Source organism: Pelmatolapia mariae, linkage group LG14 (assembly GCF_036321145.2).
Source record: "Pelmatolapia mariae isolate MD_Pm_ZW linkage group LG14, Pm_UMD_F_2, whole genome shotgun sequence".
In the NCBI taxonomy this organism is placed as follows: Eukaryota; Metazoa; Chordata; class Actinopteri; order Cichliformes; family Cichlidae; genus Pelmatolapia; species Pelmatolapia mariae.
Window position 1 is genome coordinate 23,406,384 of NC_086239.1, and position 11,313 is coordinate 23,417,696.

Sequence of the window (11,313 nt, forward strand, 5' to 3'; positions counted from 1 at the left end):
ATCCTTGTGTAATTTGGCATACCACACCCTTTTCTCCCCATTTCCTTTACCTAAGAACAACTTCTCGACTGCCACCTTTCCACTGAGCTTCTGATGAAGCTTCAGCAAACAGTAGCTCCTGTGTTAGATCCTAGCCCAATTTTTATAAGGACATGACTGTCAGATGGTGCTGCAGATAGGTTTTTTTTATGCGTAGAACATTTTACGGGGAATCTACTTGCCTCTCAAACTGTTATCTTTGATGTTCTTCATAGATTCAGCTAAAGAAATGGGAACACATTTTAAGTTTGGGGTTTTTTTGCAATGGGCTGCCAGTAACAAATATAAAATTGGTTCTTTGCCAACTTGTCTGTTATGTACAGACAAAACACTGGGTCATCTCTTGAATTAGATGCCTTTTTATGCTTGTATGATTTATAGGTCAGCATTAAAAAAAAAAAAAAACATCACTCTGAAAGTGGTCAGATAAAAAGGGCTGGATTCAAAAAGCTAAACAAAAGCAAAGAAATGCCAAGTGTCCAAAAAAGACCCAAAAGACAATCAGAAAGCCTGGAGAACAGAAGACCACTTCAAAACCTCAAGAAAGTCTGGCTCCTTGGAAACAAAATATGCAAAATGAGGGGTGACTTAAAACTTGTGCACAAAAATTTATTTTTTCTTAGCTGCAAGAAACAATTTCCCTCCATTCCAAACAAGGCTGGTTCAGTTTCTCCCTTGTAAACGAAGCTCCTGAAGTTTCTTTCTTTTTAACCTGATTAACTACCATTTTTTTCATTATTAAGTCATTTTTATTATCATAGCTCCCTAATAAAGGTAAATTCATTTTGTGGCTCTTTCTTCAATTTCTTTTATGAGCTAAAAATAAATAATTAAACAACCTTAATACATTTTTGTATAGTTTTAATTGAGAAAACATTGCAGATAATACAATAAACCACAAAGATATGGCCACTTATAAAATTGCTTTGATTTATTTATACTGTTTTGCTTTTTCTTCACTGTGGTTTTTGCCACCAGCTGCGAGTACACACACATTTGTTCATGTACTTCCAGCCAAACTGAACATTGTGAGTGCAATCTCACCGCTTTTGGCGAGGAACACTCGACCAAATATAAAAACGACTGGCTGTAATTGCATTTTGCTCTTGCATCACATCCACTTGAATTAAAGAGCTGAAAAATAAATCAGAGTCCAAACACTCTGCAGTTCCAGAGGTGGTTCTGTGTGTGTGTGTGTGTGTGTGTGTGTGTGTGTGTGTGTGTGTGTGTGTGTTACAGAGGAGGGCTAATGAAGGCGCAGCTGCATGAGTCAGAGCTAGAAATGAGGTCTTCGCTTACGTCCAGTGTATTTAGTGTCGGCTCGAACCTCCCTGCAGGTTAACAAACACACAGCAGAGACAGAGAGAAGCCAGTTAAGGTGCATTATAAAATACAGGCAATAAAAGGTAAAATCCAGTTAAAGCTAAACTAAGTACATTACGACATTCAGAGCTTTAAGCTCGGTATAATGAATTCAATTTTTTGTCCTCTAAGAGTTGAAAATACACTCATGCACACACCGTCCCTGTCTCCTCCTCCTCTCCTTCTTTTCCAGGATCCAGTCTCGGCCCTTCTTCAGTGATTTTCCCTTCATGTTTCTGAAACGACATCTTCACAGCGACAAATGAATATTAATACTTAGCATTAGATGCAAAACATCTCACATATCCAGTCACTTGAGTCTTACTCTGTAAAAGGGAGGAAAACCTGCCTGACACGGTTTTAAGTCAAGCAGGACAACGACCCTTTCTGTCATTTCTTTTGGTCTTTTGGCTTCATAAAGGCAGGTAAGACTGAACCTGCACTCATCAAAGCTGAGACCAGTTCACTATCCTAATGCAAAGTAATAAATGGGATGATTTATACGGCTGCGTTATCACAAATCATAAGCAAATCACCAATTATCCTGATGAGAATAAATTACAGCTGTAGCAAACAGTCCCCAACATCATTCATCTTTACTGATCATATTGTTTGCTGCAGAAAAAAAGAGATGTAGCAAATCCTTTGAAAGCTACTACCACACAGACGGGAAATTAAAAAAAATGTAAGGTTGTTAAAATCCCATACATTCTTTCCTTCGGCAGTCAACAATGAACAATCAGCAGAAAAACACATTAGAAAACACTCATGTGGCCTTGGGCTGAAACACATTGCATATGTCTACATGAAATACAAACACACAAAAAAGCTGTATAAACACCAGAGATTGAAATAAACTGAATTAACAGCTGTTATGTCAACCATGCATACAGTCTAATTGCTCAGGGTAGGCAGCATCGGCCTGCAGTGGACATCTTTACCTTTGTCCTGAGTACTGAACCTGGTTTGGAACAGCTTTGTCTGAAGTTTCTGATCCCAGTCCCTGAAATACAGGAAAAAGACATTAACATGATCATCATCTGGCTGAAACAAAAGGCAGCAACCCACAACATCCACAGCTTTTCTTACTTTGGGAAGAACTCCTGCTACGCCGGCAAACAGACACAGGAAGAACCTGGAGATAAACAGGAAGCGTGTGTGTAAGAAAACGTAAACCAGCCAAACAGCTCCAATATGTAATCATTCATCATGCAGCCAAGTCCCCCTGTTCTAATTAGCCCTGTGTTGTAAGCACCCTGCTACCAATTTCACAGCCTATTAGGAAGGAATCGATTGCAGACGTCAAAATAAAAAGGAGCCACTTCCAGTAAATACTGACTTTTTTGCTTTTGCGCTGTTGGGGTAATCCACCACCATGCCTCCACTGAAACCTGCCTTCATGGCCTGTGTTGTTATCAGCTCGAGCTTTGGAGAGAAAAGAGGAAGGTGGTAAGTGAGTGAAGAGAAACCTTCAGGGTGTTCCTCTGCTGACACAGAGCCTTCATGGAAACACAAAGGTTTTTTTTCCCCCTTTTACCTGTTCTGAGTTCTCAGGATAAAGCTGAAAAACTGCACGTGAGCCTCTTGACTGAAAGAGCAAAAAGAGGTTATAAAATGCTTTCATCAAAAATAAGCTTCCTGGATGTTTGAGTGATTAAAATCTTACCAGACATGAGTACAGAGTGCTAAAGAAGGTGTAGAGTCTCTTTGGGGGACTGTGCGTCCTTTTGTCTGCATTACAAAGCCACTGCAGGGCAGAGATACTGAAACAGAAAAAGAGTTTTTTAAAGGGGTCACAAATCATTCAAAATTCCCAGGAAGAGCCTGACTTATAAGCATCCTTTGTTCTTTACCTGACGCAACCATCAAAGGTACCAGGTCTGAACGGCATCCCGTGGCCCATGTCTCCCAGTACGAGGTCTCCTTCCACCTCTCTGTCCAGTGCAACATCTGTCACACAGAAGAGAATTACATTTGTTTAGAGTTTATGTATTTCTTGTGGTGACATAAATGCACAAAAAACAACCAACCTTAACCACATATTGGATCTGTTATCATGCTTAAAATAAACTTTAGGCTTAAATTTCATTAGGCAATCACATGGCAGCAACTCGATGTATTTAGGCATGTAGACCTGGTCAAGAAGATCAGCTGAAGTTCACTAAGCATTAGAATTGGGAAGAAAGGTGATTTAAGTGACTTGAATTAAGCATTTTTGTTGATGTCATCAGGGCTGGTGTGAGTATTGAGAAACTGCTGGGATTTTCCCCACACAACCACCTCTAATGTTTGCAAAGAAAGGTCAGAAAAATAAAATATCCAATAAGGAGCAGTTCAGAGTTAAAACATCCTGTAGAAGTTAGAGGAGAATGGCTTGACTGCTTGGACTTGATAGAAAAGCAACAGTAAATCAAGAGTATTTTGAAACGCACAACGCGTCTGAGCTGTAGCAGATGGGCTACACCAGCAGACCACTACACCGGGTACCATACCTGTCTGCTAAGAACAGAAAACTGAGGCTAAAATGTACATAAGCTCACCAAAACTGGATTTAAGAAACACTGCCTGGTGATGATGAGTCTCAATTTCTGCTGCAGCATTTGGATGGTACGGTCAGAATTTGGCCTAAATGACATTAAAGCGTGGATCCCTCCTGCCTTGTATTTACAGTTTAGACTGCTCGTGGTGTATTGTGGTGGGGATATATGATTTTGAACACTTTGAGCCTCTTAGTACTAACTGAGCATTGTTTAAAAACCACTGTCTGAGTATTGTTGCTGACCCTGTCCATTCATTTACAACCACACTGTACCATCTACTGACACATCATGGATGTACAGATAACAAATATGCAGCAACTGTGTGACGCCATCATATCAATATGGACCAAACTCCGAGGGACATTTCCAGCACCTTAGCACAAGTGTAGCTAATAAAGATACTAGGTGAATGCATTTTATACTCTAGTTTTATGACTACCTATAAGTGTGTGAATGTATTGGATGTCCTGAAGCTAACAATGTCTTCCTTTAACTCATCTAGTTCCAGTCTGCAGCCAGACTTTATGAATATTTTTGGAATATAATCAAGCTTTGGCACAATATGTTGGGAAAAATATTAAGTTTTAACACACGGACATCAATAAAACAGGAGGCTGACTGTTCATTTCCTTCAGGTGTGTTAGAATATGCCAGTATTTAGCTGCACATGTACAAATTTTTAATGATATATTCCGTATATCATGACTGATATAAAGTTTGAGTGTCAAACGAACCCAACATCGCGGTGCTGATGTCGACTCCGACCCAATAGTGTCCCTCTTCTGACAGGTAATCTCCGCTGAGACCGGAGCCACACCTGAGAGGCACAGACCAGATTGTTTCTCATCACAAATACATCAGATTACTGTGTCACATAACAATGAGTTATGTTCAAACTAAAACTCAAAACAATGACTTTTCTACAACACCAGCAGACATTCTGACTTTTGCCACATTTCCACCTTTAAGTACCACGAAAGAAATGGTGCTTAAAACAAATCCGGGAGGTACAAAACCCTCCACAGCCAATCATAAACGTTTACATCCCCCACCTCCCAAGTTTTTAGACTAAAAGCACTGCGCCATCCCCTGAGCAAGAGGCTTCTTGGAGGATAAAGATAATATCCCAGAAACTTGATTTAGACCCTGCTCCTTTTAGTCAAATCACAAGAATATTCCTAGTTCTTGGAAATGCTTCCTGTATTGGAAAATGCCAGTTTCTCAAAACTCAATTTTTCAGGGATTTCCTTAAATGCTTTACTTCTTTTTTCTTTTCTTTTTTTTCCATTACTAATAAAGAATTCAATAAAGTTTGATTGGAGCTAGTTCTAAACGTACATTCATTCATGCAACAGTACTGCCAATATGCATCTACCTGTCAAAGCACTGCTTAGATTACTGATGAGCCTTTTCATTTTATTGTTAAGAGTAAATATGTACTACCATGTTACATCTCTAACTTAATGTACTTGCTACAAGTAAATTCAGCCACTCACTCACCCAACATCCAACAAGAAGCAGGGCTGTCCCTCTGGCAGGCTCAAAAGCTCCACAGCTCTCTCTGACATCTGGGTCTGGATCTCAATCATGCGAGAGCTAAGAAGCAACAAAACACAACAAGATTTCAGATCTTTTATATTATTAAAACATTTTTTGGCATATGCTAACTTAATTTTCTCGCTTATGAACACAAAATCAGGCAACTTGCTGCTAACGGACAGGCATAAAACTGTTCTCTATTCTGTTTTACTGTAAATCCATCTGATTTGGAAGAGGAAGGGTGGTTCATACATGACAACCACAAACAAAGCCTCTTTAAGTTGTTATATGTTTGACCTAAAGGACTTTTAGGTGTTTGAATCTTTGGTCAGTGTCCCACATCAAAGTAAGTTAGCCAAGGTGGGATGAAAGAGGCTAAACACGGGGCATCTTTAAATTTAGTCAAGAAAATGTATCCTTTCCTGAGGTCTTCAAATTAATTTATACACTGAACAACTGTGCAGTAATGAGCATTCACCCAGAGGTGCAACTAATGAGTTCTCATTATCAACCCACTGTACCTGGTTTGATACAGATTAACGGATTGCTCATTTAGTCCTAAAACCAAACGCTTTCCAGTTAAACATAAAAAAATAGCAGTCAAGAAGCCATGAAGGCAGAATAAAAATGGTTTACTAAATGAAGTGTCTCAATCATATACAGAATGTATATATAAAGTTCAGCGGACAGTAAAAGGGTTGGAATAAAACTACTGAGATTAGATTCTCTATGTTAGAAATGCAACCCTAAACAAAAACTAAATGAAGCGCACAGTTTAATTATGTCAAAGGCCAGAGACACTGAGACACTGGATAAAAAAAAGAGCTGTGTGTTACATATAAACATGTAACGTAGTCACAAACATAGTATCGTTACATCCACACTCACTTTTGCGAGTACTTCTTGGCCTCCTCTTCATTGTAGAACTGCAGAGATTAGAGCACATCAGATTGACAGATCAGTAACACCTCAGTTTACTCCTACAACCCTGCAGCTGCTTCTCTGGTGCTTCAAGCATCATTTAAACCAGACCAACACAAAGCTCACCAAATCACATCCTTTGAAAAAAATAAATAACCGACTCATGTTCACTAAACAACCATTTAAACCATGTCTTTAAAGCTGCTTCAGCTGGAGGCCTTTAAAGAGCCATTTACAGATTTAAAATGCTCCTGTAGAAGAAGCACCGTCAGAAAACAAAAGCTAAAAAAAACACAATAAACCGTCCGACTGACCACATCTGGGGGAGCTGAGTGTTCGGGTCGTCGACAGCTGGACGCCATGCTCGCTTCTCCTTGTCAGTCGTTATGTTACGGGAGTAATTTTACTTTATAAACAAGCTACCTGGTAGCAAAAGACCCACACGTGAATTATGTTGACGTCATTCACAAGCGACGGCACGCCTCTTCTTCTTTTGCACCGTTTGGAACGTTGGAGCGCTTTACTGCCACCCTCTGACCTGCCGTGCCGACCACCCTAAGCTTTCTAAAAAATAATAATAATAATAAAATAAATAAAAACATATGAAAAGATCATTTTTTATTAATAATATAGATTTTTACTTTGATCCTAACATAGTACTATTATCTCAAATTTTGACTTAATTCTCAAAATTAGAAATGCTAGTAAAAAAAATAGATTGAAGTCGAACTGGAATTAAATTAATTAATTAATTAATTAATTGAGAATAAATTGTTAGAAAAAAACGACTAATACTTTATTCTGAATGTGGTCCCAATACTCATACATTATTTTCGTAGCAGATTTGCAATACTTACTACTTCAACTTAAAATCTGGATCTTGGATCTTTCGACTTTAATCTAGGACATTCTTTTATTATTGCTGTTGATTTTGAGAGGGCAACATTTTGAGATAAATCTCTGAATAATATTTGTAGATTAACTGTAATGAAAAAAAATCAGATTTAAATCAGATTTATTGCCATATTTTTAATACTATATTTATTACATTATTATAATCACTAATTATGGTCATATCATCACCAACTGTTTATTTTTTAATATATCTGTTCATCGTGCTGCATCTTTGTGATATGTTTATTGTCTATTTTTTTGCACCTTTATCCAGGTTCTCATTCCTCTTGACTCCAACAAAAGCAGGAACTTTATGCAGAAACTAATTCATTCATGAAATCCTCTTGTCCGTCTTACTTTGCATCCAGAGAGATAGAAACCCTTTCCTCTATAAAATTCACGTTTAATTAATCACACAGTAACAAAGTTGGAATTATCTTATCAAAGGTTGTGCCTCTATATTGACGCTGTTGTATGGGTAGCTACTCTGTCTTTTACATTACAAAAGAAAATAAAAATACAGTTTTAAGAATAAGGAATTGTCATTTCAGTAAAAGAAGAGGACTTAAATTAAATCTCTCTAAAATGTTTTAACTATATTTTACATTTTAGAAGATAAAGATAATCAATTGTCCTAATTTCCTTTAATTTTACACGAGAAATAAAGTGTTAATGTTGATCTTTATGTTGCTGGTGCTCTGCTAAATGATTGGTCGATTGTGTTTGACTACTTCCTGTAAACATTGACTCTGATTGGGTCCTCTTTCTCTCACGCGCCGGATGCTGCAGCTGTTTTCCGGCCCCTGCTCGGTAAAATGGCAGAGGTCGGTCAAAGGCTGGGGAACGGAGTTTACCGGCTGTCTGCTTTCAAAACCAGCCAGAGTCGAGCCGTGTGCCCCGGAGAAAGTCCCGGGTGTCTTATAACAAACCATGCCTTCGCTTCCGGTCGGGTGTCAGAGAAATCAGTCCAGTGTGGACGTGCAGTTCAGTCAGCTTCAGAAAGCACAGAAACACTTCTCAGGTCAGAGAAAGTTTCCACAGTGAAGGAAAGCGGGAGTCAGGTGTTGGAGAGTGCGGCTGCCTCCGGTTTCACCGAATTTTTAGAAAACATGGGGAGCCTGCGAGCTCATAAAGCTGCTCTTTTCCTCCAGAAGAAGCTGCTGCTTTGCAGGATGAGACTGTGGACGACAGCAGCTGTCTCCATCCACCCTGACGCCTTCAGGTCCCCCCAACAGCGCCGAGCTCTCTTCACGTTTACCTTCATCTTGGCAGATCCTGGATCAGACAGGCTGGGAAGTGGACACGGACTGAGATGTCTCAATCTGCTCCCTGACGCCCTGAAGTCAAGTTTCACAGCAGCTAGAAGCTACAGCTGGAGCTCAGAAGACGCTCCTCTGCTGCACAGGAGCAGGACTGCCTATTATGACATCCTCAAAGTGTCTCTCAGTGCCACGCAGTCTCAGATCAAGACGGCTTACTACAAGCAATCCTTCATCTACCACCCTGACAAGAACCCCGGGAGCAAGGAGGCCACCCAGCGCTTCTCTGATATCAGCGAGGCTTACACCGTGCTGGGAAACATCAGCCTGAGGAGGAAGTACGACCGCGGCATCCTGAGCCAGGCAGACATCCAAAATGCAGGCAGACCCTCCAGTAAGGAGGCTTCCAGCAGATCCACGGGCTCCCAACAAAAGCCTCAGCAGAGAGCCAGACAGTTCTCCCAACCTGGAGGGAGGGCCATATTTGATTTTGATGCCTTTTATCAGGCTCACTACGGGGAGCAGCTGCAGAGAGAGAAGGACCTGAGAGCCAGGAAGCAGCGGATGGAGGAGGAGCTGAAGAAGCATCATAGCAGGTGGAGGCAGAGGAAAATGATGGAGGTGGCTGTGGTAATGCTGCTGGCCATGGCAGGGCTAATTATTATCAATGTCAACGGGCCTTGAAATAGAAGCGGCAGCCGGAGGCGCTCCTTTCTGGGGCTGCACTTTATGACTCTCAGGGTGAGGAGGAGAAGGTGGAGACGGGAAGTGTTTGCACAGTTGCTGACAGCTGAAGAGGTTCATTTGTTTTCAGGAGTAAACAAACCGTCTCACTTGGATTATTTAAGCTGTTTCAAGCAGCAACTTGTTAGGCTCCATGTCTGTACTGTATACTGATTGTTTAAAAACATGGGTTCATTTCTCAAGTCTTCGATTTAAAAAAAACAAAAGAGTTCTTGCTTTTTACAGTCATTCCTCCTGTTCATACTTAGTGATGACAAAAAAGAGGCCAGGCTTCGTTTTAATAGTTCACAGGACATTGAATTGACCTTTAAATCACGCATGATGTGTTTTTATTGTAAGCGATGTTGGACAAAAGCCCCAGTTTTCCCCTTCCATTCAAAAAAACTGAAGCTAAAATGAGCCTTCAGCTGTCCCCATTTCAAAGAGGATGTCCTCTTGAAAGACAGGCTCTTTTGTTGGCAGCTCACTATTTCTATATCTGCCTGAGCTCAGCATGGAACTGCTTTTCAGGGAAACAAAGAGACTGGGTTTTGAAGGTTCATTTAAGAAGAGGATCGCTTAAGTCCAACAACCTGTGCCTACGCTAAGTGGAAAATCAGGTTGTGCATTTGTCTGAATGTCCCTTTTTTTTTTTTTTTTGTATGTATTGGTTCATTGTGAGCACTATGCACACATGGTGTGAACACGTCCTTAATGACCAGTGTAAACATGAGGAATGATTACAGAAAGCAAAACCTGGTTGAGACAGGCAGGGATCCTGTACGGTTCCGTACGACAACAACTGAATGTTTCAGTTTCTCCACGTGTAGAAAGGCGATGGATCGAAGGCAGTGGAAACTGTAAACCACCCCACAGGTTGGAGACTTGAATGTAAGTCAGGGGTGTCAAAGTCATTGTAGTCACCGGCAGCCCATTTTGATCCACAGTGGGATGTTTGGAGCGAAACCCGCATTAAACACCACAGTGGACCTGCAAAAGCACAAAACCTTCACATGTAGCTGTTGTAACTAACAAAAGCAACAATAACTTTGACCCATTTTCACTCATGTACAGTGATGTTTGTGGATTTTATGAACAAGTTAAAGATGTCGCTGCTGTCCTGTTGTGTAACGGTTCGTGTTACCAGGGCCCTGCATTTGACACCCCTGATACACTCAGTGTATGGGTGATGTCCTCGTTACCTCATTTCATGTTTTTATGTCTTAAGAGGTCAAAGCTCCAACAACACCTGTAGTATTAAAATTACCCTGATGAAGGCAGCAGGCTGGTAAAAGTCACAAAGCTGTTCTTTATACTGCACATGTTGCTGGAGCTTTGACTTCTTTGGACTCTTTTTCTTTTCTGTGCATCTATGAAATAGGTGTAGAAACATGTTATAAACATGTTGCAAACCATGTACCTGGCATAGACTTGGGTTAGCCTTTCTAGCACCTATACTATTTTCTGTAGTAGCAGGCAGACAGCTTTTGGGGGTTCAGGTTGATTTCTGTCTATCAAACTTCTGCAAAAGGACGAAGATCATTCAACTTTTACTTCCTGAATAATGCACAATTCCTTTGGCCTTCCTTATACTCCAGCTCTGTAATGTGGAAAAATCACTTTAGTAAAATTTGAAGATTATGGAATCTTTTTTTTGTCCCACTGGGGGGGGGGATTTGGTACAAAATATATATTTTTTGCCATACGTAAGTCAAAATTTAAAGTTACAATCTTGTTACTTATTTTGACTTTTCAGTGGCAAAAACAAGTTTCCATATAAGATTAAGCTGTTATTAGTAGCAATATCCACATACTTGCACCTCCTTCCATGTATTTCAGTGTAAATATGTTTATGTATTGTAAAATTAAAATTTAAAGTCGATTATTATGTGTGAGGAAAGCTGCAGTACCAAAAATACAATAAAACTGTGCAGTGCATCCCTTTTCTTCCTAACTGATTCAGCATCAGAGCAGAGTCTGTTCCAACTGCCGGAAGCAGAGGACAACAACACGGCGGGCTAACACAGAGAGACAAG

At 40.2% G+C, this 11,313-nt stretch overlaps 2 protein-coding genes across 2 annotated transcripts; one reads left to right on the forward strand and one right to left on the reverse strand.

The window, feature by feature from the left end:
* Window positions 1-647: 647 nt before the first annotated feature.
* bud23 (BUD23 rRNA methyltransferase and ribosome maturation factor) lies at window positions 648-6,858 on the reverse strand. Its single transcript, XM_063493496.1, has 12 exons — window positions 6,716-6,858; window positions 6,369-6,406; window positions 5,442-5,537; window positions 4,676-4,758; window positions 3,255-3,351; window positions 3,068-3,164; window positions 2,939-2,989; window positions 2,741-2,826; window positions 2,491-2,536; window positions 2,343-2,404; window positions 1,560-1,649; window positions 648-1,370 (listed from the first exon to the last, which is right to left on the reverse strand). Exons 1-12 carry the CDS (start codon window positions 6,761-6,763, stop codon window positions 1,316-1,318), a joined length of 849 nt encoding a protein of 282 aa, XP_063349566.1. The 5' UTR covers window positions 6,764-6,858; the 3' UTR covers window positions 648-1,315.
* A 1,246-nt stretch (window positions 6,859-8,104) lies between these two features.
* Window positions 8,105-11,159, forward strand: dnajc30b (DnaJ (Hsp40) homolog, subfamily C, member 30b). Its single transcript, XM_063494204.1, has one exon. The coding sequence runs from the start codon at window positions 8,111-8,113 to the stop codon at window positions 9,236-9,238; it is 1,128 nt and encodes a 375-aa protein (XP_063350274.1). The 5' UTR covers window positions 8,105-8,110; the 3' UTR covers window positions 9,239-11,159.
* The last annotated feature ends 154 nt before the right edge of the window (window positions 11,160-11,313 follow it).